Genomic DNA, 26,051 nt, shown 5'->3' with positions numbered 1-26,051 from the left:
CCGGCTCTCACTCACTATTAATTTTTCCCTCACCGCTTTAGTTAGTGTTTCTGATCGTCTGTTACTTTTGCTCTTATGCACGCGCGCGCGTGGACGACGGTGCGTGTCGTTGTTGTCAGGTCGCTCGGGTGCGCGCGCCTCTTCGTGAGCGAGTGCGTATGTGGGTGTTTGGGTGCACGTTACAGGATATGTCTACTGGCTGGTGCCGTTGCTGTAGCCTGTGTGTGTATGTGTATGGTGGTGCTGGGGGTAGGAGGAGGAGGGGTGGGGGCAAAGGACGAGTGAAAAAGAGGGAGAGGGGGAGCGGTGGGCGAGGGCGAGCCGCTGACGCTTCGGCAGAGGCACGCAGGTCAGCAGGCCAGCATGCGGGGAAAGGGATGGGAAAGAAATCCCCGAACGGAAAAACGGCAAAGGGAACGCCGACCGGGAAGGAGAGGAGGCCGTGGTCGCTGCCAGCCAGCTGCCACCATCGGGCACCGCGCTTCCGTATATCCACTCTCTTGGCTGTTCTTACGCTGTTTAAGCAACAGATACACCATTGAACGAGAAACGGCAATAACGGAGACCCAAAGAGCAGGCAGAGGTCATGAGTGCCAACACCACCGTCGCCGCCACAACCCGCTTCCAACTCAGAGGCGCCCGCCATGAGATCAGCCACCTCGTGAGTTATGTTTCTCTGCATATGTGTGGGGCTCGCAACGTGGCATCGCTCACCGCGCACGAGGCTGTCGCTTCCACAGCCCGTACATCCACGGCGTTGTTTGCGGGGTTGAGAGGGCTTGCTGTTCAGTGTTTCCCTCCGGCACAGAGGATATGCGTAGCCAGTTCGAAGACTGCAAGTGACACACCATCGCTACACAGCCGCCTCATTGATCTCGCCAAGCAGTCCGCACGCCTCCAGAAACAACGCGGCAGGACGCGGCTCGGATGACATCAGAGACTTCCCCTTGGTGTCCAGCTTTAAAAGCTTCAGCGCCGGAAAGCGTGCGTGCAGTGCGGCTTCGCCCTCTGTGGAACTGCCTCCATCCTTGCCACACACGTACACAACAGTAGGCTTGGTGAACGTACTGCCCGCCGGCGCACGCAGCAAGAGCGGCTCCTTGCATTGAAGGAGATCTTTACTGAAGCGAAAACGTGCCTTGCCATGTCGCACCTCCACGGCGGACAGAAGCGCAGCCCGCTCGGCCGGGTCGGGCACTCGATCCTGCAAGTAGCTATTTAGCTCTGGCAGCCCTGCGGCATCAGTCGGCGCGCTTCGCAGAAGTTCACCTACTGTGTGCGAAGCCGGCAGGCACCGCTGTAGATCAGCGATCTCGTTGACGAAGAGTGTGAGCGAAGAAAAGGCGTCGGGGGCGTGCAAGGCGGCGCACGAGGCGACAAGGGACCCAAAGCCAAGCCCAACCAAGCCCGCCTCGGAACGCACAATATCCTCTTGCATCTTGATGATGTCTGCAGCACAGGCGAGTGGGTAGTCAGAGGCGGATGTCATCGCCGCTGTTTCAGAGAAATTGTGACCACGTAGGTCAGTGCAGTAGACCTCTAGCGGCGCTGTCGGCGTTAACCGTGACAACGGAAGGTCTGCGACGCACTCGTTCAGCAGCTGCTGCCACGATGCGCAGCTGCCGAGGTAATCGTGAAGGGCAATGAACTTCGCCGGCGAGCGCGTGTCCATATGCCAGCGAAAGGAAGACAGCGCATACGAAACGGCCACAGGGGGTTTGGCAATCTTTGCTGCGGTCGCCGCTGCCGCCGACGTGCCAAAGACACTCCGAAGAAACCCACTCATGCCTCTTTTCTGGGTGAATGTCATCTGCACGTGACGCTGCCGTTCGTGTTCGAAAGGGTGTGCCGGTCTTCTGTTGAGACGCCGGCGCCTGGCGCAGACGAGAGAGAAGGATGAAGAGTGTAGGAGACGATGGTCTCACCCCAAGAGGTGCCGGGAAAGTCGCATGTGTGTCTCTGTATGTGTGCCTGGGGGTGGGGAAGGGGGGTTACATCACCGCCGCATTCCGTCCGCCGAAACACAGATACCCTCGTCGCGGAAGCCTGCCGTGATGAGTTGTGTGTGTGTGTGCAGAAAGGCGATGGGTGGTGCCTGACTTTCACCCATGCTGTCGTGGAGTTCACGAAGGCTACAGAGTCGGCCCACTACTGAGGGGTGGGGAGCAGATTTCTGCTGCCACGGGAATCCATCTCCGCGTCTAGCCCCTACCAGTATACAAGCGCTGCTTTCTACGTCAGATCAGTGTCATCGCGTCCTTCGTGCGTCGCGCAGCCACACCTAAAATGACGCGCAGCCGAGAAGAAAAAAATATATGTGCTCGTAGGAAAGGCCTAAGCCGCAGAGCACACCATATAAGAATTAAGTCCCTTCGTTTACATCGCTGGCGGCGGCACACGACCGCCATGCTGACTCCGCTCGAGCACAAGACAAATACGCCGTGAGGAGGAGAGGGAGAGAGGGAAAGAGCGACACACGCACAAGCGGAGGGGGGAGAAGGGAGCGTTGCTGCATTGCAGTGTTGCGCTTAAGCCTTTCCCTTAGAGGATCCGTTGCCGATAACACCGTACAACGTCACCAACGGTGCCTTTGTGTCCTTCGTCTTACCTCGCAGCTGCTCGACCACAGCCTTCCCGGAGGATGCCGAGTAAAGACAGCGGCGAGCCAGCGCATCTGCCACAGATGGGCTGCATGCAAAAGCGGTGGCAGCCACAAACTTGGCTCCTCGCAAGAGGAAGAGCGCCTGTGTCATCCATCGAGGGTAGAGCGACCCCCTGGGGAATTCTAAGGCGCTTGCCATCGAGCCCAACAAGCGAAGCCGCTCCTCGCGCTGCTGCGACTTCGCGTTCGAGGCGCCATCGATGATCAAGGCACCGTTCAGCTGGGTAAAAGTGAGAGAGGCCAGGCAGGACCACGGCAGGGCATCTGTCAAGCTTCCGCACGTGTTCACCACCAGAGCGCCTGGGGCAGCGTCTCGCAGCATCCAGGCGAGGTACACCGCATCCGGGGGAGCTCCGGCCGAGCTGCACGTCACGAGGAACTGCGGGGACACCTTCGACTTTGTGTGGTCCGCTCCGCAGGTGGCAGCGACCGACTCGCAACGGTCACCAAACAAGTCTATCAGACACACTAAAGGCCCTGCCAACACACCTTTCGTCGAGTGAGACCCAGCTTGCTTCGGCGGCTGCTGAGAAGCGCGCTTGCCAGAGCGCCGGAGCTCGCCGGTCTTCGACACCACCACAGCAGCGCTCAACTCGCGAAGGAGGACGGGGCAGTCACTCAGCACGCACGTTAGCTCCCAGGGAAACGGCTGCAGCTGAGGCGCGAGGCAAAGGTAAAGCGGCGTCTTTTCGCAGTATTCTCGGATGGATGGTCGGAACTCTTCAAACAGCTCGACCGCCACAGAGTTCAGCTCCTCCATGACGTTCGAGAGATCCTCTGCTGTTGCCCGCTCATCGGAGGCACCTGTACGCCCACCGTCGGTGCTGCCCAACTGCATCTCCTTCAGAGCCTCCGTTCTCTGTAACGTATCGGCAAGTGTGGCCCACGTTTGCTGAGGCACGTGCCTGCGGCGACCCTCCACAACACCGTCCGGATGGCGCAGCGAGATGATGCAGAAGTCGACACAGTCGGCGTCCACCGCGACTGACAGTACAGCACCATCAACCACGAATGGCGAAACCTCCGCTGGCTGGACTCCTTTTTCAGTTGCCGTGCGCGGGGTCTCGGCAACCTCTCGCTCTGCACACAACATTGTGCAGCTGCGCAAGCAACGCTCCATGGGCGTCGCCGAAAGGGCCTCTTTGGCCTTCTGCGTGTACGAGGAGGAGTTCGTGAACAGCGGCGGCACCGCCTGCATCTGCCGCCACAAGCGTCCTTCCGGACTGTCCATCATTCCGTGCACGCAGCTTCGCCACAGCAGCCCGACCAGCTGATTCGCCTGCGCTTGCTCTGCCGCAGCAGCTGCAATGTGAGGGATCTCCAAGAGAACCGCTAGATGGCTTAGCTCGACGCTGAGCTGAGCGGCCAAGTCAAGGTGCCCGTGATAGACCGCTGACTGAATGCCGAGAGACACGCGGTGCAGTAACGCCTCCTCTTCCTCCGTCAGGGGGCGCGCCGGCTTCGTGAGGCTAGGGTCGCTCTGGATGCACAATTTCCCCGCTGCAGCGCTTTTGCGCATGCGGCTGCTGGGTTTCTCAAGGCGTGGCGCGGCCAGCCGCTCACGACTCCACGCCTCCGTCAGCAGCGCGTGCGTTCGCGTTCGCAGCTCCTCGCCGGCAAGGTTGTCGCGCTGCTCCAACTGATTCTCGAGGCGTTGAAGCACCTCTACTCGCGTTGCAGCCACCAAGATCGCTGCCGTAAGACGGGTGTGCGGCCACTGTCGGGAATACGCCGCTGCCTTTTCCAGGAGGGCGGGCACGGCGGACACGTCCGCCATGGTGTAGGCGCTTGCATCGCCTACGCTGTAGTGCTGCAGCGCTTGCCGAAGTTCTTCTGTCTCATGCGTGACGGCACTGTGCCACCGCGCGCCCACCTTGGTCGCCTGCGCCTCCACTTTGGGTTCTCCGCCGACCTCGACGGAGGATGCCGAAAACGACGCCGCACCGCGGATGAATCTCAGCACTTCTCTCTCGCAGTGAGCCGGCGCCTTCGACGTCGGCAGGCCAAGATCCTCCATGGAGAGCTGTCGAAAGGCAGCCAGCAGGCATGACGCAAGCGCACTCGCTTCGACGCGGTCAATGGCGCTCCAGTACAAGACGGCGCCTTGCCAAAAGGACATGCCAGTGGCTGCGGCAGCGCCGCACTCAACTTGACCGAGCGAGCCGACTCCTACCATGATAGAGGAGCGGGCAGTCTGCAAGCAAAGCGAAAGCTCGTCCAGCACTCTTAGCTCGTTGAGCAGCACCAGGAACCGCGCCCGCACGTCATCTACGTTAGCGCCGTGCTGCGCCAGCCACTCCGGTGTCACCCGGCCCCTCACGTGCCACTGTGCGTGTGTGATGCACAGACGACTTCGTAACCTAGTAGAGCCCTCAGAGACAAGAAGCACCTCACCCAGCAGCTCCCCAGCGGCGCCGCTGTGACGCGCTCGAGTCGAGTAGGCAGCTTGGTACCCGACGTCATCGTCGAGTGGAAACTGCTGCGTAATTGTGGTAAAAAGACAGCTCACCCATATCTCCAGGGCGTCTTCCAGCTCCACTCGCACACAGGCCGCAAGGACGGTATCGGTCTGCACTGCACTGGCCGCGGCTGCCGCGCGCCACTGGTGCAACTGCTCGCGCACCGTACTGGCCCACTGGACAGCCTCGGCCGTCGACTGCTCGCTTACTAGGGCAGCAAGTCGATCACTACACAGCTCTGCCCAGAGACGGGCCGAGATGACGGTCGGAGCAGAGGATGACGTGGTGGCGCCAATCAGCTGAAGCGCCTCTTGAAGTGTCTGCAGAGCATCACGGTAGCGAAAGCACAGGGCCTCGTGACGGGCGCGGATGCGGAGGGCGCGTGCTCGGATGACTGTCGTATTCCACCCTGTGCACTCCAACCCACGGCACAGCACTTCCTGAGCTAGGGCGGCAGCCCCTTCCGTCTGGCCCAGCTGAATGCGAACCTCACACTCGCCGACCACCATCGCCGCCTCCCATGACGGCGACACGCACTTGCGCTCTAAATCTCTCTTCACGGCCTCTTCGACAAGGGATCTGGCATCGGCCAGCCGGCTGAGTGCTTTCGTGTATGGGCAATCACTGAGACCACTCGTGGCGGCCACCGCGCACATTTTCCAGTTGCACACACGCTGGACGAGAGCGCAGCGCGAGTCGCCCTCGGCGTCGCCGAAGGCGAGCGCGGCGGCAAAACGCACCCAAGCGTAGATCATAAACGCGTGAGGCTCGTCTCCAGTGTGCGCGAGGTAGTCGCCCACGTCTAGCAAACATTCCCAGAGGCCTGCCGTATTGAGGTTGAGCTCCTCATCCGACAAATAACGTCGCAGACGTTGCGCAGCTGACGGCGGCTCTGTGTAACCATAAAAGAGCGAATCCGAGGCCGGCAGCTGGAGGACTACCGCATCCTCGCCCGCTGCGCCCTCGCGCAGCCACCATGCGCTCAGATGCCACAGAGAAGAGATATAGTCGAGCATGACGTTGGCGCAGTCGCGGCGCGACACGGGAGGGGCTGTCTGCCTCCCTGAGTTGATACACCCTGACAGCGTTTCAAGAGTAGAGTGGTGCGGCGCCATCCTAAAGAGCAGCGAGACGATGCGCAACCCAAGAAAGGCATGATAGAATGTGACCCCTATGACTTTCGTGGTGTGCACCTTCGCAGACGCCTTCCGCGCAGGAGTGCGCCGCTCCAGCCCTCTTTCGACTCCGTCCTCGCCAGCCAAGTCATCGTCGTGGAGGCAACGTTGGTGCTCTGCCTGCGAGCGCAGAAATCTTCCAGTAAGTGAGGCGTTGGCGAGAGCAGCGCTCCAGCGCTGCGTGTCCTCGTCACTTTTCAACAGGGGCGCCGTCTCGGGCAACCCTTCAAGGGTGCGCAGGGCCTGTCGCAAATAGCTCGTCACCTCCGACAAAGGGGTCGAGTCTGCCCGCTGCAATGACGACGCGTACGCATGCTCGAATAGGCACTGCGCTGTAGCAAGGTTACCTCCTTGCGAGGAAGCAAGCGCCAACGCGAATGCCTCTGCTTTGCTTCTGGGCTCCTCAGACGCCTGGGCGACAATCATCCAGCCGCGTGCCTGCAGCTCTGCCTCCATATTCTTGGACGTTTGAAGAAATTCGCCCACGGACGGATAGCGGCGGCACATCACTGTCACTTCCCACGCCTTCAAAGGTTTTTGATAGCGCGGGAGCAGTAACTCACGCAGTGAACGCAGCAGCGCCCCCAACTGACGGACGTCGTCATCCTGCTCACTTGAGCCGGAGACGTACACGAGGACGCAGCTAAGCTGATAGACGACCTCCATGAAGGAGTCGTTCCAGCTGCGCTTCGGGAGCTGTGCCAGGAGCGCTTTTGAAAGCAGCATCCGCAGGCTTGGTAGCACAAACGTCGCCGTCTCCAGTGAAATGCGAGTCGTTCTGAGGAAGGCGTAGTACATACGGTACGCGCTCGTGATGCGCTCCACCTTGGATGCGGCGGGACCTTGCACCGCCGCGATAGCCGAGTTCACGCAGTTCGTCAAAAGCAGCTGCACCGCCCGATTTCGTGCAGCAATGTTGAGGCCGTCCAGGTGCTGAACACCGATCTGCGCCTTTATGGAAAGAAGCTCGGCGTACGCCTCCCAGTCCTCGGGGTCCGGCTTCGGGAACGCCGGCGGCACGTCGAGTTGTACCAGCACCAGTTCCCCCAGCACCTTTTTGAGGCTGCCGCCCTCCGCTGTCTTGCCAACTGCCGCGGACGCTCCGCCTGCGGGCGAGGACGGTAGCTGCACCTCGAACAGGGAGCCCCAGCCCAGTCGGTTGGTGGCATAGAGGCGTTCCGCCATCTCGCAGCATTCCAGTGCCACTTCTTCCTGCCGCAGTCGCACCGCCACAGCGGCAACCCAAGCGCAGAGACGCACACACGGATCCTTGCGCAGTAGCGTGCGAACATCATTGCGGAGAAGCACAGTCTTGTCGGAGACCGCAGACGGCCCAGCGAGTACGCCGAGGAGGATGAGCAGTTGCTCCTGTGGGTGCACGGCAAACGAGGTTTTATCACCGACAAGTCGTGCAATGGCGGGGGACAGCATGGCCAGAAACCACTTCTGCTTCACGGCTGGAATAATGTGCAGCGCCTCAAGGCATATGGCGTGCGCGCGACGAAGCTGCACGTTTGAGGGCTCGCAGCTCGCGCAGGTGCGGACGCAATGCACAAGCACATCGAAGCCACCTCTGTCCACCTGCCTCTCCGGCAGTGGCGTGCCTGACCCAGCTGATGGCTTTGCGGTTACGAGGTATTCGGCCACGAGCCCCAGCACAGCCGAAACTGTGAGGTCAGATAGGAGCCCCCCGTCCTGGACCTCGTCATGCTCAAAGAGTGCGGCGTACAGCTTCTGCAACTCAAGCAGTTCGAGCAGGTGGGTATGGTACTCACCTCGAGCGTAGGACGCCCTCTTCCAGTTGAGGAACGCCACACAGGCGTTCGCGGCAATCCAGCCCCCGCTGCCACTGAGCCGGTTTTCCAACTCGGCTCCGCGTCGGGCTGCCTCAGTCAGAAGAGCTGCCAAGCGGCCTTCACTAACCTCGGCGGAAGCTGTCTTGGTGCCCGCTAACTCGACCGACCGCACGTCCTTGTGTAGCCCGTGCGCCTCCGCCTCTTCCAGCTGTCGTGCTAGGATTGTGGCGGCATGTAGGGAAGCGGCAGCTTGTACTTCTTCGATGTCAGTGACCACAGCACCAGGCAGGGGGGAAGGAAGGTTCCGCAACGCCTCGGCCACCGCCATCGCCACAGCATACAAGGACGAGCTCAGATCCTGCATGCAGAGATCCAAAAGCTCTCGATACAGCTGGACCGTCGAGCGCCGAGTAGTGAGGATACCATGAGCGAGCGCGGCCTTTGGCGGCTCGGCCGCCTCTGTCGAGACCAGCGTTGCATCGCCCTCTTGGACAATCGGTGGCAGGTGCCGAAAAGCAGTCTTGATGACAGGAATGCGCCTCAGTGGGTTGGAAATAGAGCGGGCCTGCTCAAGGGCGAAGAGGCAGCGATCCTGCGCGGATGTCAGGCTGCTCTCGTGTTCGTCTCGGATCGCCATCTTATGCTGGAGCCATTGCTGTCGGAACAAAAACGCGGACGCCGCTCCATCTACCTCCCCGCGCTCACACTCCCGCTGAATCATCGGCAGCAGGTGATGAAGTACACTTCGATTGTCCTCGTCGTACGCGTTGCAGCATTGCTGGGTCGCCACCTGAAGGAACAGCCTCCTCAGCGAGGCAACGAAAGCCTGAGAGACATCCATCACTGTGGTCAGCGCCGCCTGTACGTCGCCCATCATGCCCGTCTGCAGGAAAGGTAGTATCAGGTTCCACAGGAGAGAGGCACCGGTGCGCATTGTATGCTGCCGCTCGCTCTCGTCGTCAATGGCGCTGGCGTTCTTCAAGACATCAACCAGCTCACCGGAAAGGGTGCGCAGTTCGGCTCTGTGTGATGCGGAAAGGGAAGAGGCGTCTGTGCACTTGAAAAGGGAGCTCAGCCCGCAAAGATGAGAGTCGCGGATAACACGCGTGAAGCGTGCGAAGCTCCTCACACGCAGATTCGAGCTGTGGCACCTCCGCTCCATTTCCTCCACCTGCTCTGGTGACAGTGTACCGTGCAGACTGATGCAGAAAAGCATGTCGCTCTTCACTTCATCAATCACGTCGGCCTGCGTAATAGCAAAGACGTCGACCAGTCGGATCGGATGCGGCGGCTTCACCGCCGCCTGCTTCTTCTTTCCTCGAGGGGCCGATGGGCCGGGCTCCGGTGGTGGCTGCGCCGCTTCGAGGCCCTCGCCGAGAGCCGAGTAAGCGTTTTGCATGTCGTCCCTGCACGCCTCCATCTCCAAATACCCGCCGAGCACCAAACTCGTCAAGAGGACCGCGAAGTGAACGGGGCGGCTGCGGTAACTCGGCAGCAAGTCAGAGCGCGCCTTCGAAGAGACGGTGGTTTTCTCCTTCATGAAGATGGCCCCGGCAGCCAGACGCAGCACCTGCACAAAGAGGCGCTGATTGCTCAGGGTGGCAGCTGACTCCAGCGCCGCCGAGAAGCGAGTCAAAGCGTCGCTGTGCCGCTCTGCCGCGCGAAAGCACAGCGCAGCCCTCACTAACCACTGAACCAGTGTATAACCGCCACCAATGCGGAGCTGCTGATGGAGGGCCGCAAGGAAGGCGACGGCGTCGCAAACGTCAGCTTCGTGTCCTGCGGTGAGCAGAGGACTGAGAATGACCCACAATACGCGGATACCCGTAAGAACAGTGTTGAGGCTGTCAGGCCAGACGTCGACCGCTTCCGCCAGCGCCTGCAGCGCCCTCGCTGCGCCACTCATGTATTCCTGTGCCTTTTCTTCCTCGGCCAAGGTGCTACTCTCGTCCACGTCGTGCAGCGTGAGAAGAACCTCGCAAAAGGCGCGGCGCACAGCAAGCAGGCGCGTTTCCTGAGTGGAGCCAATTCCCTTTAGCAGCTCCGCTGCGGCTGACCACTGCTTCAGCTCAACGGCGACCTCCGCGCATAATACGCGCAGTTCCGCAGAGGCTCTACCCGATGTCTTCTCGGTGTCACTCACTTGGCGCAGAATGCCGTCCAGCATATCAGGCCGGCGGTACACCCGCGCAGTGGAGAGCAGCTGCTTCACATGGCTTGTGCTGATTGTCATCGTTCTCTAAATTCGAGGGAGGGGGTGATCCGATCGGCAGCGCAAGGCGACTGTGCGTGTGTGTGTGTGTCTGTGTGTGTATTGCCAAGAGAGAAAGAGTGAGAGACTGCAACGCTGGATAGATGGGGAGCGGAGAGGAGGGTAAGCGATGATGAGCGTCATGCCGCAAAGTTTTTGAGTAGAGCACAGGGAGAGGTAACGGAGGGAGGGAAAGGCGAAGAGAATGGTGAGGCCGTGATAGCGACCCAGCGCACCTCGTCGAGGAGACGCAACCTGGGGGTCTTCCTCTCCCCCCTTCTTCTGCCCCCTACTCAAAAACAGTCGAGAGAGGGCCGCCTTCCCCCTCCCCCCTATTAGGGATGAGGCGCCGCCTATTCGTTTCCGTTTATTTGTTGGTTGCTTTACAGCCATTGCTACCGCCCGCGCTTCTTGTGGCCGCGAGATCCTTCGAAGATAGAGGGGGAGGGGACGCACGCGTCCGCTAAGCCGCATGTCGTTCCTTTTCTATGCCGCATTTCGGGTTTGCTGGTCGTTGTCGCACACGGCTGCAACCGCCAGTGGTTCAAGAAGCGTTCGCTCACTCTTCACTTGCTGCTCCCGCTTGCCCCACCGAGCTACACGCACAGCCTCAACTAGGCAGATGCCCATCCCCTGCCCCACCGGCGCATACTTCTTTGTGCCGCGGCGCTGGTCGATCGGATAAGGCGCGCGCTCATGGGAACCGGTATCACGACAGGATAGATGAAGGAGATGGGGTGGGATGGGGGCGCAGATGCCCTACACGTACATCTCGGTGGCGCATCTCCCTTTGGCACCCTCTCGCCCTCCTTGAGCGATGCAGAACGTCACTCCTTCAGCATGTGCTCCACACACGCCATTCGCGACGCGTTTAGCGAGGCGGTCGCGTAGGTGAGGAACATCTCAGCCGTAATGGTGGGCAGGGCCGCGTGCCGGAAGCTCTTGTAGGAATTGATGAAGTACTTCACCGAGGCGTCGTGCTCCCTTCGCGTCCATGCGTCCGCCTCTTCCGCTAGCGCCAGCGCGATCGCGTAGTCATTCTGCTCGATGTGGCGAGTGAACTGCGCCGCCGTGCGGCGAGCGCGTACTTCGTTTTGGTCGACGGTCGAAGGGCTAAACGCGGTGCGAAACTTGAACAGGTCCAACCAACCCCGTACCGGCTGCTGAGCGGGTGCTTTGCCGGTTTCCTCGATGGAGCGAGCCAGGTCAAAAGCAGCGGCGCGCACAAGCGTCGACTGAGGGACGCCGCGGTGCGCAAAGGCGCGCAGCGGCTCAGACATGACATTCAAGTCCTCACTCTCCGCGTCATCGAGCGCGGCCTTCAGCTCACGGGCAAACGGTTGCCCTGACCGCATTTGTTGGCGGAGCGCCTCGAAGTTGAGACCGACGGAAATGAGTTTCTTACTGATGTAGCCGAACTGCTGCATCTCCCGCTGCAGGATTTGATCGGCAAACGTCTCCTGCGCCGCCACACTGTTCCCTACCTCCTGGTAGTAATGCTGGGAAATAGCGATGTCATCGAACTCTTTCAACATCGGCGCGGCCTGACGAGCATAACGCTCACGCTGCGCCTTGACGCGGTTGTCCAGCTCCGCCACGATGTTCTTGAACTCCCTTTCATCTTGGTCGTGCTGCAGGCGCACCTCTGCTGCCTTCGCCTGAGCCTCGGCGTTGCGTGCCATTTCCGCCGCCAGCGCGTTCTCAGGGTCGCTGAAGAAAAGCGCTGCAGCGATCCGTTTCTTCAGTGCATCCATAGTCGCGAGCGCTAGTAAGAAGGTATATAGAATCAGCTGCCTCGCGTGGGAGGGCCGCCATGCCACCTTGTATCAACAGCTGCGCGCCCTTAGCGGAGCAACAGAGTTGTGTGCGTGCAGAATTGAACGGTGGCGAGACGTAAAGCGCTGACGGGGGCCTGAAGTGAAAGAGAAGGCCACTCGCACGCAAAGCTGCAGCGGCACCGCCTCCCCTCGCCGACGCTCTTTTCCTCTCAAACGACAGGAGGTGATAAAAAGCGAAAAGGTCGAATGAGAAGCGCGCAGAGTCGCAGCGTGTGCCGGGGCAGCGGCGGCGCGTAATTCTTTTTTTCTTCGAACTGTTGGTGGCGCGTCGCTATGCGCTTTCACAGGGCAGACGCACGCAAGACTGCTGCACAAGTCTGCAGAAACAAACAAAAAAGACTTTCACGCAAGCGGGGGTCGGACACCCCATCACATAGAGAGGGAAAGATAGGAAAGAAGAGAGGGAGAGACGCGGCCGTTCGTGCGAGAGAGAGGGGGGAGTACGCCATGAAACGATGTGTGGCCGCTGAAGAGGAGTAGAGTACGCGATAGCCTGCAAAAATTTCAGCCGGATTCGCGCGGTGCCAACTGAAGAGCTCCGACAGCATCCTTATGCTTCTCAACGTGGCAGTCCAGTAGTGAGAGATGCCGCTCACCGGTGGTTAACTTCTGTACGGTCGCTTGGGTACGCATACCATTTCCCTCTGATGAAGAATTAGGAGCACACACACCCCACGTAGGCGTCGCACCGCAAGAGGCCCATCACCACCCCTACTTACCCAGCATACCCACAATCGGTGCGCTTGTGGTGGGGGTGGGGGGAAGAAAGCCGCAGCACCTCCCTGCCCACGCCGAGCTGCCTCAGCAGGTGGTGACAGCAGGGTCGACCACACAAACACACACGGAGGTAGCGACGTCAGAGTCGCTCACCGCTGCGGGTGTGTGGGATGTGAGGGGCTCCACGCCGCTGAGTCGGAGCAACCTGTGGGAGTGCGTACGTGTGCGCCACCCATACAATGGGCACGGCATCGGCGTGGCCCGGTCGCACCTCACCTCGCCCTCGCGCTGCCCGTTGGTGTGTGCGGAGTCTGAGCCACCCCGAGGGGATCGGAGCAGGTGGCGACCAGCGAGGTGTGTGTGTGTGGGGGGGGGCAATGAGGCCGAGTCAGCGCGTGCCCGCATGCCGCGTGCCTCTGCGGCTGCCTCGCACCACCGGAAGAGACGAGGGCCTGTGTGGCCGGGCCGAGAGCGCGCGAGAGAGAATGCTTTGATGCCGTGTGGTAATGGCGTACCACGGGCACCTCGCAGGAAGGGGATGGTGTGGCGCATGCGCGTACGTGAGCGCACAAGATGTACAAGCGCACGCGCACATCCGTCAAAGAGGGAGACCCTGAGGAAGATGTGAGTGAGGCGAGCGGCGCATCGCACCTAAGTCATGTGCTCGCTCATGCCAGGTTGCAGGGGAAGGGGAGGGTGACGGATTCGGTACGGCCCGGTGCATGGCGGCGAGGACGTAATTCTTGTGAGCTTGGCTGCTTCAGCGGAGTCTAGCATCTTTCATTTCGGGTCGTCTGTCCCCCAGCGAGTACCGAGGTCGTGCGGTATGGCCTTTGCGACCGACTTCAAGTCGGCATCTGTGAACTTGAGAAGCGTACCCAGAACAGGTAAGAGACGCCGCACAACACGGAGATCGCTCAGTGAGCAGAGAAGCTGCACCACGACGGAGCGGAGGTACTGGAGCTGTTGCGCGCCAAGGCCTTCCTCCGGAGGTGCGCTCCTCAAGCGCCGAAGGCGTATCAGCTCGTGCTGTGTACGAATCAGCTCGTCGTGAAGTCGGGTGAATCTCAGTCTCTGCTCTTGGATATGGCGCGCTGCATCTTTGAGGCTGGACGAGTCTGCTAAGGAATCCCATCCAACAGATGCTGGGATCTCCTTCGTGGCCATTGAAGTGATAGCGGGGGAGCCATCTGTGGCTGGAACTGGACGAGGCCCTGCAGTACAGTGCAGAAGGTCCCGAAGCTCACGCAGAAACGTCTGTTGCTGAGCCACCATGGTGTCCCGCTCCTTCATGACGGCGGCACACTGAGTCTCCAGTGCTTCGTAATCCCGCAGAAGGTTCATGTAGGCGTCATCGTCGCCCCTGCAGCGGCGAGTGTCACCGGCGGCAACCTCACGCTCCCCAGATGAGCAAGCACCATTACGCGTCAGCGTCTGAGCGCCGCTCGAGAGCGTATCGCGGATCGCTTGCGCAACGGCTTCCTGCTGCTCTCGCTGCATCTCCTGCACCTCCCGCTCATGGGACGCCTTCAGAGCCTGCACCTCGGCGCTGTGCTGGAGAACAAGCTGACTTTCGCGACGTTCATAGTCCAGCTGCGCCCGCGCAAGCTGCTGGTCCAGCTCCTCATGCGCCTTTCGCCATTCTTCCGTGTTCGGCACGCTCATCAGCTGTTGCTTGAGCGCGGTGTTGCTTCCTTCCAAGTCAGCGATGCAGCACTTCAGCTCAACGAGCCTCTCGTCCTGCTGGCGCAGGACCTCGTTGCGCTGCTGCAGCTCGTTTTTTGATCGCTTCAGCGCGTGATGCGCCTCTTTCAAGCGGTCCGACTGATCCTTGATCGTCTTCTGCAGGCTTTCCGGAGTCACATTCGGCAGCCTCTCCTTTGTTGCTGAGCACGCTGCTGCTGCTGCTGTACTCATGCACTGACCTGCGGAGCCCCCACTGTGTGCAAGCAAGGCCATGTCGACCAGCAAGCACGCAGCCGCAATGGCGTGAGCGTACATGAAATCTTGACTTTGCGCCACGTACGGGGCTGGTAGTTTTTCCGTGTGATGCGCGGCCGCGGCCAGGAGTGCACACTGCTTCGTTGATTCGTCCAACTTGCGCGTCAGATCGACAATCTGTCCACGCATCTGGTCCACTCCTGCCTTTGCTTTTTCTTTCCAAGATGCAAACTTCTCTTGACACTGGTGAAGCTCCTGCTGCAGACGCGTCACTTCTGCGGTATCCGTGGCGTCCGCGGATGAGCTGAGCACGCCAGCAGTAGCGGCGCCGCTGCTGATCGCACTCATCGCGTCCTTGCCGAGATGTGGTGTGGAGCTCATCTGTAGGTGATTACTGTTTCAGTGGGTGAGCTGCTGTGTGGAGGTCTGCGCCGTTTCGCGCCCCCAGCAGAGGCACGCAGCTGCGCAGAGACACAAATCCGGAGACAAAAAGCGACCAAAGACTTGGACGACACTACCTCTTTACCCTCTTCGTGTCGAGGCGCTGCTGAAGTGTGGGCAAAACTCAGCAATAGCCAAAGGAGAGAGAGAGGCCCACGCGCAGTAGGATGCTCACCAGCAGGATGGAGCAGACACAAACACACGCACAGACGAGGTCACCGGTGGTCGCCGACGACCGTTATCCGACGTGGAGGGTGAGGACGTGAACCCCATCCCCGTGCCGGCAACAAGCGGATAAGAAGAGGACGTTTCTGGACGGAAGAGAGGATTTGCGTGCTTCTCTGCCGTGCCCTGTTGGGTACGCCCTCGATGCCAAACTTGGCAGCAAGCGAGGAAGGCGGAGAGCGGCCCCACATGCAGAAAGTTGCCAGTACCGTCTCGCCTATCCCTTACCCATCCTCCTCGACCCTCGACCAGAGCACCACAGGTCGACGAGGAGGAGTACGACTGTGCTTAAGCCAGAGATAAAGAAGCAAGTGCTGTGCTCGGCTAGCGGCGTTCGATGATCCCGCAGCAGTTCCGTTCTTGTGCGTGGGCGAGGCGATGACGTATACTCAGGAGAAGCCGTGTAGGCACATGGAAATATATATATATATGAGTATATAATTAGCCAAAAGAAGGGAGAACGGCCCAAGAGCAGAGGAGCGAAATGTACGCGTGCAACGAGCACTGTCTCTTGATCACGCCCCGCTCAACAGAAATTGAAGTTGGTCCGGTCGCAACGTTTCTTCTCCGTCCCCCCCTCCCCGAGCGCTACATCAGCGTCTGCCCTTGCGCGTACACCCGTAAAGGGACTGTAGATCAACGCGTCAACCTTAACCGTGTCAGCTGTGAGAAATTCATAAATCAATGAAGGACAGGCGGATGCGCGAAAAAAAAAACGGCAGCCGACATGAGCCAAGCAACGAAAAGAGCAGCACGGTACCCCCCCTCCCCGCTCTCTCTCTGTCTCTGTGTATGTGGGTCAAAGTAGGAGTCGCGTACAAGCGGATTTGCGAGCCTACGGGCAACAAGCAGCATTATCGACGCGCCCGCATACAACCGCTAGTGCGAAGACGGAGATACGTCTCAGGGAAACCTTCGCAGTCGCGCGCGCTCTCGGTCGTAACAGTGCCGCCTGGCCATCCCTTCGTCCCCCACCCCTCACCACCACCATCCCCACTCATCCTAGCACGAAGACGCTGCAATGTCGGCTACCCCCACCGCGTCCTCCTCTCCTTCGCGTTCGCCCGGCGATGTGGCGAGCGCTCTTCTTCCGCCTTTCATGGGGAGAAGGACACAGAGTGGTACCTTACTCGCCATGCGGCCAGCACTCTAAGCTGCCCTGCGGGGATGCAGCTCAATCAAGCACCTGTGCATCATCGACAGCCTCAGGTGCCCGTGCTCGGCCTGCGTGACGCGCAAACGGTCCGCCAGACTGCCAAGGTGTGTACTCTGGAGGCGCCTTCTTTCGTTTCTCATCGATGAGCTCTCGCCTCACACTGCCTTGAAGAAGAGCAATGTCGTCCATGCGGTCGCGCACCTCGACGTCAGCGACCCAAGGGTGCCATAAACCCGAAGAGGGTGCTTTACCCGAGTAGTCCACGCGAATCGCGTCTTCGGAGTAGCTCCAGCGACTCCTCAGTACTTGCATGTGCGTGGTGTATGTCCTATATGAGTAATACAGCAGCGCCGCCGTGATGAAGACCAAAAAAAAGGCGAAGTCCCGGGGACCAAACGAGCGATTTTCAGGCATGTCGGCTGTCTGGCGATGAATTGTGTTTGTGAGGTTGTCGTAGTTCATGCGCCGAAAGTGAATGTCACCAGCTCCGCCCTTGCTCATCGCTCCTTTCGTGACCCTGTCGGCGCCACGGTCGTGGCGATGCGTCAACAGCAGGTGCTGTGCCTCCTTGAGAGCCAGGAACTGCTCATCCGTGCCGCCATTGTCGGGGTGAAAGCGCAGCGCCAGCTTCTGGAACCGTTTCTTTATATCTTTCTTCGTCCACTCCTCGTCGAGCTGGTAGCCGAAGATGGTGCACGCTTGCTGCAGTGTCATGTGCCCCTTGTCACCCGAAATGTGGCCTTCAAAGCGCTTGTACACCCCAAATACTACGCTGCGTCGGAGCATGGCGGCGAGAGAGCAAATTCAACGCAGATTAGAGATGTATTGCACCCTTAGATGAAAGGGGTAGGCGCGACGGGAGAGAAGACGATACCGGGGGGGCGCCTTCAAAGCGCAGGGGTTACAATGACACGAAGTGAGGGATGCGGCAGACAGGAAAAAGGCTCGCTCAGGAGCACAGAGCGTCCCCTCTCAGACACAACTCACTCAAGCCGATGACACTGGACGCGTGATCGCCACACACGCATCTCTGCATGAGCAAAACGGTGGCCTGAGCCGGGTAAGACCCCTCACGACACAACTAGTGCTTTCCCCCGAAGACCTCCGCGGTCCACTGCGAGAAACCAAGTCGTTCAATGAGACAACAAGGACTGTTCTGGCGACGCACGCGTCCTTCTCTTTGTGAACGGGGCGTGGATAACGTGCAGCTGTTCTGCTTACAGTAAGCGTAATCGCACACACATGTGCTCGTGATGTGGCGCTCGCCCGCACGTCACAGGGCATCGAAAAGGGGGTGGGGGAAGCGGCAGCAAAAAAAGGAATGAGTATCCACAAAAAAGCGAAGGAAATGGTGCGACAGAGACGCCGTACGATGTCGACGAATGCGGAGATAGGGAGGGGGCGTGCATGTGAGCCAGTTGCCCGTGCTGCGTGTGTCACTCTGCATACCAGCAGCCTTTCGCACGCCATTCTGTTCTATATGCGGCCTCGAGAGCTGCTCGAGCCAGCCCCTCAGTGAAAGTGTCTTTGCCCTTCCCACCTCCTTTTAGGATAGGCATCTTATGCCTCCGTGGACCTTAAGGCATCTCGCAGTAGGCTCCGTGAGCGCACGAGACATTTCACGGTACACAAGCTGTCTACCCTGCACCCCTCGAGCGGCAACGGACGGCAAGCCTGTCGCCTGAGGACACCTCCGTCAAGCGGACTGTCTTTTCCTCTTTCGCTTACTTCTCCCGTCGTCAACAGTCACTGCGGACAATGAAAGAGAAGTCCATCTTTCGCCAACAAAAAGCGTTTAGTGTACATGCGTGTAACGAAAAAGAAAGACAGCAGTCTGTGTCCTTCGCAGTGGTGGTCTTAGGGAGAACTGATGCGCTCGGAAGAAGAGCTGAGGGCGTCGCCCTCTCGCTGAAGACACAGAAAAACATGCGAGGGAGAGGGCGTGTGTATGTACGTGTGTGTGCAGGTGCGAAGCAGATCAACGACATTGGCCGTCACTTTGCCGCTCTACCGCAAACCTGCAGTCGCACTCCCTCTTTCCTCCTCGCCACCCCTTCCCTTTTTCCCCTCACCGGCATCCCCACACATAACAGCGCCCGCCGCTCCTGCCGTAGAGACGACGGCAGAGTACCCTTCGCGTCTCTGCAAGCACTTTCTCTGTTTCAGGGCTCAGCCCCATGTCAGCGGGCGGACGAGCTGCAAGAACTCAAGAACGCACCGCCGTAGTAGGTAGTTTGTGTTGAGCAGATGCTCACGCAGCGTCTCCTCCCCTTCCACTGGCGTGAGGAGCCCGTACAGATTATAATGCGTCTCGGCGCCCTCAAGAAGGTTTAGATTTGTCGTCTGCTCCATCTCAGTGAAGCAAGCAAAGGCGCAGTCGTCGGTGCGGTAGCGGACGGAGTGCCACAAATCATCAGATGTCGGAATGTCGAAGGTCTCATCCGCTTCGCCCGGCCGCAGCCAGCGCTTCGAAACGCGAAAGAGTGCCATGTCGGCGTCCTCGCCGTGCTTGTTGTGATGCGAGCTGGCGAGCGTGAAGAACTGACTGAACTGCGCCATATCCGCATACGCCTTCTGTTCGAGCTGGCGCGATTTTGGCAGGACACGTTCTAGGAAGCACGCCTCCTCATCACGCACCAGAAAGTTGAATCCGGCCTGCTTCAGTTTGCGCAGCAGCACCGCCGGCCTCCAGCTCGCGGCGCGGAGCCCCGCCAGCTCTTCGTCTTCGGGCGAAAGAAGACGGCACGTGGCGTCCTCCAGCAGAAAGCGAAACTCGCGGTCGGTCGTGTCGTTGCGGCGACGGCCCTCCAGCGTGAAGAGGATGCGGCTGCTGTCAAACGGCTTGAGGCTCCAGCCTTCATAGAGGGCGTCGAAGACAGTTTCGTGAAGCACAGCGAACTGAGCGAGCTCGGAGGCAATGAACGTCGCGCGCCGCGGGTTCTCCGTGAAGCGTGCAGTGGGGCCAAATGGCGCGCCCAGCGTTGCACCACTGCACAACTCCCACTCGCACATCTCCTGATTCCATTTGCCAATAAAGAGACTTGGCTGGCGGAGCACAATGCAGTGCGGCACCTCGAAGGAGATGCGCAGCGCCGGGTCCTCAACACGGGCCTCTGCGGTTCTCGGCGGGTACTCCTCTACGCGAAGTCTGTGCGACTCGTCCGTCTCCTCGCGAAGTAGCCACTCCCCGTTGTACCGTGGTCGCTCGTCAAAAGTGAGGAGGTCAATCTTGATGGTGCAGCCGAGTGCGTAGTACTGACTGCAGCGTGAGCGATAGCAAGAGTACGGGTCAAAGGCTAGCTGCACTGCACGTACGGCAATGTTCTCCTTGCTAAGGCCGAGCATTTTGGGCAGCTTCGGCAGCGAGTTTTGCTTCGGGTCAAGTCGCACTTCGATGTCTGAAAAAACAAGCGACGTAAAGCTGCGTGTGACATCCTTCGTCTTGACCCATAATCCGAACTTGATGACGGGGTTCGCTGCGGAGGCGGTGCGCATGACAGTCTCGCCATCGTCGGTGTTGATGATCTGGTCGTAAAAGCGCAACGTATGCGTGGACACGAAATCAAATGTGTTGCGCAGTTGCAGATAGACCTCCTCCAGCACGGCAGCCGACGGCGCCGTCTTGTGCGCGAGAGCTGTGAAACCGACCGAGCGGTAGGTGTCCTGGGCATCTTTGATCTTCTCAGCTAGCTCATACGCGTCGTAGCACTGCTGAAGCTCCTCCTTCATGAGCGCCTGACGCTTCTGCGGCGCCAACCGCTGCTCACCGCGAACAAAGATCAGCTTTGTATCTTGTGTGCCGTCTCGCGCACGGGAGGCGACAACAACAGTCTCTGGCACAAACTGATCGTTGGCGGCCTGCCGACTTCTCCAGCTGCTGAGAAAGTCGTTGATGTCCGCCTCGCTGTATACGTCCGGCAAACGCGATGCTTCGGCGATGTGCTCCCAGTGATCGTGCTTGGCGTACGTCGCGAAGGCAAATTGCTCCTCCACCTTGAGATCGGCGACGGCCGCACGATAGCGCTGCTTCTCCTCCTTGAGACGCTCCCGGGTGACGATCTCGTCAAGGAACAAATACTCGCGGTGACTCTTCTCGACTTCATCAGCGCTTGCCCGAAGTCGCTCATGCTGCTTGTAGGCTTTCTGAGCCTCCTTTACGGCGTTGTCAAGTGCGGCCTGCAGCGCGAGCGCTTTCTTCGACATGGGCTTTGGCTCCGCCGCCTTAGCCTTTGGCGGCATCGTCGACAGGCGGGTTGGGTCGGTGAAAGGGCTATGCCGAGGGTGAGGAAGTCTATGAAGTCGGAGGACGAGCCGGCAGGGAGGCGTGTGGCGAGGTGCTTCGGGAGTTCAAGAGAAAAGCCAGAAGGCTGAGACAACAAAGCTGGCCGCCCTCGCAATCAGGAGAGCGTCGTACTTGTCCGGGTGCAGTGCTGCGCGCTTCAGCGAAAATAGAAGGGAGATCGTCGCGTAGACATCGAGAGAGAGAGCTAGGGAGGGAGAGAGGTTTGGGCGGTGCCGCTGCCAGGTGCAGCATGAGCACAGTGAGAAAAAATGTCATCGACCGCGTTGCCAAGCGCCCGCTGACTTGATCGTGAGGCCCATGAAGAAGCACCGAGTAAGCCGCATGGCGCTTCCGCCCTGCGGTCCTCACACGTGCGTCCTTTCTTCCCTCACCCTTCACCGTCTCTCTCACACGGTCGGGCAGCTCTTTTCTGCTCGGCTACCGTCTGGATCGACGGGTTCTGTTCTCCTCTCAGCTCTGTGCTCCGGCGAACGAGTGCGAGAGGTGCAGAGGGTGGGATGGGACCATACAGGATGAGGTGGGACGTGGAAGGGGGGAGATTGAGAAGAGGGAAAGACCTAAGACGGAGCGCAGACGCACACAGCACAAGTGCGCCGCCACCCATACACGGATAGACGGCGTATCTGTCACAGTTCATGAGGGGAGAGAGAGGGGCAGGGCGAGTACCTCTTCTCTGCACCCGCATCCGTCTTCGAGCCGGTCCGAATCCGACCTGAAACGCATTGCGAATGGGAAAAGAGGAATGAGAGAGGGAGAGGGGAGGAGAGACCGTCTTGCATGGCATCCGCCGACAGGAGGCCTCCCTTAGGATGGCAAAAGAAACACCAATGAAAAAAAGAATTCACTTCATGTACAGCACTAACAGTCTGAGCGCGTGCGACCTCGTTGCCGTCACAGCGACACAACATGTACCGAGTACGTGAGGGAAGCGCTGACGGAGCCGCTTTGCCTCGTCTGCCTTCGGGGAGTTGCTCGCAAGGTAAGCGGTAAGAGCAGCTCGCGTCCATCAAGTGCATCACCCTCACGCGAGCATGCCCCCTACCCTTCCCTTCCCTCACGCGGCAATGCCTCTGACGCTCTTCGCCTTCAAGAAAGCGCTGATACCTTTTCGCCCACTACGTCGTCACGCAGAACGCGTGCAAGCACCGCCACATCCCCAAGTCCCTCCGCCTTCACGCGGCTACCGTCATCTGTTTTTTTCCTTCTCATGAGCATTTTGGGCACGAGGACGTCGAGCCCCAAATAGAAGAGCGAACACCGCCACAGCTCACACCCGTCTTTGCCCCACTACGGCTAAATCGCGCTTCTCCAGGAGGAACCGCCTGCTTACGCACTTGAACGGTGTGTCCTACCCGGCTCTGCTCGAGCCATCGCCCCGTACGCGCTGCGCGAACGGCGCAAGACGAGCCTCGGTGGGCCGCTTGCTTTGATCCGCAGCGGACGGCGTTCAGACTACGCCAGTAAGGCAGAAGCGCCGGTATCTGTCGCGCGAATAACAAAACGCGATCAGGATGCGTGCCGGATGAGCCCAAGATGTACACTGACCATCATCGAACGAGCACCGCACACCTCACAGAAAACGCTCACACACCTGTATACCGAAAGCGTAAGAAGGCGGCGACCGAAGAAAACAGAAGAGCGCTCCACAGAGGGAGCGCCGACCACCGCCGCGCCACCACGTCTCTAAATAGCAGAGAGGTCTGTCTTGGAGGTGGACTTAATAACGAGAGACTCCGGCCGGTGATCCTCCTCCTCAACCCCGTCGAGGCGTAAGCATTGCGGACGGTCCACAACGAACACAAAAGGCGCGCCGCCGACCTCCTTGACAAGATCTGCCAGGACCTCTTTCTTGCTCGCGGTACGAGTCTTCCGCGACTTCACGTTCATTACGCATAGTATCCACTTCTTCATCGCTTCCTCCTGATCCGGGTAGCCAAGTTTCTTAATGATGCGCCGCAGCAAGACATCGCCCTGCTCCTCGAGAGTGGAGTTAACGCAGATGTTCGTGGGTAGACCAAAGTAGTACTCACCTGAGCGACGGCGGCAGAAGAGCACGTTAATGAGTTGATAGCCAGGCAGCACCGGGGACAACTTGTCAAGGACAATGTCCTCGCGTGACTCGAGGTCGATCGGAGCGTCCAGCTCCTCGATAACTTCCACCAGCTCGCCTCGTCGGACACGAAGCAGCCGTAGCTGCCGTGCCTGCCCAGATAGCTGTTGCTCATAGCCGGCGGTGGTGCCTGCCCGTAGACGTGGACCCAGCTGCTGCACCATCAACTCGATTAGCTCACGGAAAGTCACGCTGCCTCCCTCTAGCGGAACGTACACGTGCGGCAAGTTGTTGTATCCGCCGTTGAAAGTCACCAGCACCGTCAAATCGATCTGCTCGAGCGGCATGGGCAGAATCGTCATGACAATTTTGTGCTCATGCTGCACGCAGCCCCATACGTCTCGGAGGGTATGATGATACGTGTTCCACTGAATCGTGAGCGACGCTGCCATAGGCATTGCAAAGCCGTAGTTGCACTTACCGTTTCCCTTGAAAAACGCAAGGTGGTTGTGGGAGGGCGGGATCGGCAGGCCTTTCGGGGACTCCTTCATCATCTTGTAGAGCCCCACCTGCAGCGTCGTGTACGGAGTGGAGTCGGCAACGTGGATTTCGAACAGCTCCGTCTGCTCGGCGGTAAAGTCGTCGTAAAGGTAGACCTTCGTGCGCACGAGCTGACGATGCTGAAGGTACCCACGCACCGCATCGTGGGTGGTGCGCTGGTGGGTGACGAGTAAGTTGGCGCCGCACACAAGCTGGTTCGTGGCTGTAATAGTGTTCAGATACTGCGGGCCGCCGCGGCTCTCGTATACCACCGCATCGCGCGGGATTATCGCTTGCAGCTCCTCGATAGAGCGGACGACCGTGACAGGGACGTCACGGTCGTGCTGTGATTCGACGTTACGGAGGAACGCGATGAACGGCTCAGACGTGGCGGTGGCGGTCGTGCACGAGGCCGCATCTTCCTCCGCCGGCGGCGGCGCGATGTCGACAAACAGAGGCGGGTAGTAGTAGGAGTCGTAGGAGCTGCAAAGCGACTCGGCGGCGGCGCATGGCGTGAGCCCGTGGCGGTCACGGCAGAAGACGCGAATTTGCGCCGGTGTCACTTGCAGCTCCTTTGCGGCAGCATGCACGAAGGCGGTTACCTCGTCTTGCCCAGGGGAGAGAGAAACGGTTATCTGACGCTGCAGTTTGTCGGCAGCCCCGTACACGCCATCGAGCACGTCCACGACGGCGTTGTCGCAGACGTAGTAGCTCATCTTGCGCGTCTCCTCCTTCCTCGTCTGCTCTTCCTCAAGATAACGGCCCACCTCCACGATCGACGGCGGCGGCGGTGTCTCCTTCAGCACCTCCGCCTTCACATCATCGTTCACATAAATGAGCAGCGACGCGCGCTCATTGTCGAAGAGGCGATAGCGCGATTGAATAGACTGCCCGCCAAAGGCGGACTTGCGAACGACCTCCTCCGTTGCCGGCTCGACCACCTCGTCGTTGAAGCGCACCCACTCCCCCTCAAAGTTGACGTACACGTAGTAGTGCCCGATGGTGGCATCGCCGGCGTGCGTGAGGATAGAGCGCAGGGTGTAGTTAGCGCCGAGGTGAGTGCGGCGGCCAATCTTCTTCCACTTTTCTTGGCTCTCCTTGTCCAGTTTCAGTGACGCATCATCGACGACGTAGTTCGCCAGTGACAAGCTGAAATCAAAGCTCCACACATTACGTAGCGTAACTAGTTCATATGTCTCCATATCAAACGCCACTCGGTTCGGGTGCACCAAAAGCACCTTGGGAAAGTCAAGAAAGTGCTGGCTGCGCTCAATCGTGTGCGGCGTCGCTTCCGCGCCAGGCCCCACTTCCAAGCACACGCCCTCGATCCGCTCCCCTGAAGAGAACTCGCGGAGCGACTCTTCTATATTTGATTTGTTCTGCACAACAAGCTCCACGTCGTAAAAGTCCTCGAGGCGGTCAGAGAGGTATTCGGCGCCGTCTACTGCACGAGACCGATAGATCATCAATCCGCCAAAGAGGTCGCGGATCAGGTCCTTCTTCGGTGTCTCCTTGAGCATCGTCTCGAGACTGTCGAAGAGCTGCTGCATCAGCTCGTGCACGTCATGCTGCACCGCCGCCTCTTGCGCAGACCAGCCAAAGGCTTTGGTCAGCTCCGTCGTTGTCGTGTTGCGGTTGCGAACCTCCAGCTGCGCAAACACGTCCCGTAGGGCGAGAGCGACCGAGTCCTTTTGAACATGCGGGAGGTTGTACATTTCGGTTCGGAAGGCAGGGAGGTGGTAGAGGGCCTGTATGACCGAGTTCAGATAGCACGTGCTACCTTGATTGTAGATGCCGACGTATCCGGAGCGCATTCTGTCCCCTTGCTTGCGGCGGTCGTTACAAGATGCGAGGCGAAGCGACGAGCTCGGCGGCGTGTGAGAGACAGGGGCGAGCAAGGGGCAAGTAAATGGGTTAGAGGATGGGGCGGAGGAAGCGGGGGCAGCCCGACAGATTCCGTCACCATCCGCCACACACAAACACACACAGGCACACGCGCGCGCAGACGGCACAAAGAATAGGAATAGAGAAGAGCACCCTGTGGCAACCCAAAAGCGAATGGAAGCTGAGCACAGAGGGCAGCGCGAGGAGAAGACGCGGCTGTGGTGTGCGTCGTGCTGCCTCCACCTACGTGCTCGTATATGTAGGACTCGATGTGCGTGTATAAGACGGGAGAATCACGCGCGGGCCCCTGGCTGATGGCCTCAGCGTTTATTGGCTGGGTATGCTGCCCGGGCGCGAACTTTTGAATGTGCCGTGTTTGCGACAGCCCCCGAGGTAAGCAGTAGCGTCTTCCTCTGCCGTTTTCTCGGATGAATAGAGATGCGTCGTTCTGCAAGCGGCAACGCACTCGCGGCAGGTAATGCAGACGAGAAGAATTTCTTGCTCGCTCGCGCGTTGGCCAAAGCGGAGCCACACCACTCGCGCGGTCCGTCGATGTGAAAAGAGCGGAGATAAGAAGAGAAGCGGCGTAACAGATTTTTGACAGCTTGAAAGG

The 26,051-nt window shown here is 59.5% G+C and overlaps 7 protein-coding genes across 7 annotated transcripts; all 7 read right to left on the bottom strand.

The window, feature by feature from the left end:
* Nucleotides 1–853: 853 nt before the first annotated feature.
* LSCM1_02443 (uncharacterized protein) lies at nt 854–1,786 on the bottom strand (the record flags this gene model as incomplete). The annotated part of the gene is made up of 1 exon (XM_067320026.1): nt 854–1,786. One exon carries the CDS (start codon nt 1,784–1,786, stop codon nt 854–856), a length of 933 nt encoding a protein of 310 aa, XP_067175401.1.
* A 742-nt stretch (nt 1,787–2,528) lies between these two features.
* Nucleotides 2,529–10,325, bottom strand: LSCM1_02442 (uncharacterized protein; the record flags this gene model as incomplete). The annotated part of the gene is made up of 1 exon (XM_067320025.1): nt 2,529–10,325. The coding sequence occupies one exon, from the start codon at nt 10,323–10,325 to the stop codon at nt 2,529–2,531; it is 7,797 nt and encodes a 2,598-aa protein (XP_067175400.1).
* Nucleotides 10,326–11,170: 845 nt separating this feature from the next.
* LSCM1_02441 (uncharacterized protein) lies at nt 11,171–12,097 on the bottom strand (the record flags this gene model as incomplete). Its single annotated transcript, XM_067320024.1, has 1 exon — nt 11,171–12,097. One exon carries the CDS (start codon nt 12,095–12,097, stop codon nt 11,171–11,173), a length of 927 nt encoding a protein of 308 aa, XP_067175399.1.
* A 1,581-nt stretch (nt 12,098–13,678) lies between these two features.
* Nucleotides 13,679–15,220, bottom strand: LSCM1_02440 (uncharacterized protein; the record flags this gene model as incomplete). Its single annotated transcript, XM_067320023.1, has 1 exon — nt 13,679–15,220. The coding sequence occupies one exon, from the start codon at nt 15,218–15,220 to the stop codon at nt 13,679–13,681; it is 1,542 nt and encodes a 513-aa protein (XP_067175398.1).
* Nucleotides 15,221–16,679: 1,459 nt separating this feature from the next.
* On the bottom strand, nt 16,680–17,447 carry LSCM1_02439 (uncharacterized protein; the record flags this gene model as incomplete). The annotated part of the gene is made up of 1 exon (XM_067320022.1): nt 16,680–17,447. One exon carries the CDS (start codon nt 17,445–17,447, stop codon nt 16,680–16,682), a length of 768 nt encoding a protein of 255 aa, XP_067175397.1.
* A 1,383-nt stretch (nt 17,448–18,830) lies between these two features.
* On the bottom strand, nt 18,831–20,900 carry LSCM1_02438 (uncharacterized protein; the record flags this gene model as incomplete). The annotated part of the gene is made up of 1 exon (XM_067320021.1): nt 18,831–20,900. The coding sequence occupies one exon, from the start codon at nt 20,898–20,900 to the stop codon at nt 18,831–18,833; it is 2,070 nt and encodes a 689-aa protein (XP_067175396.1).
* A 1,747-nt stretch (nt 20,901–22,647) lies between these two features.
* On the bottom strand, nt 22,648–25,368 carry LSCM1_02437 (uncharacterized protein; the record flags this gene model as incomplete). The annotated part of the gene is made up of 1 exon (XM_067320020.1): nt 22,648–25,368. One exon carries the CDS (start codon nt 25,366–25,368, stop codon nt 22,648–22,650), a length of 2,721 nt encoding a protein of 906 aa, XP_067175395.1.
* Between the last annotated feature and the right edge of the window lie 683 nt (nt 25,369–26,051).

The sequence above is a fragment of the Leishmania martiniquensis genome, chromosome 34 (genome assembly GCF_017916325.1).
Source record: "Leishmania martiniquensis isolate LSCM1 chromosome 34, whole genome shotgun sequence".
NCBI lineage: Eukaryota > Euglenozoa > Kinetoplastea > Trypanosomatida > Trypanosomatidae > Leishmania > Leishmania martiniquensis.
Note: the sequence above shows the minus strand (reverse complement) of the source record. Positions and strands in the feature narration are given on the sequence as shown.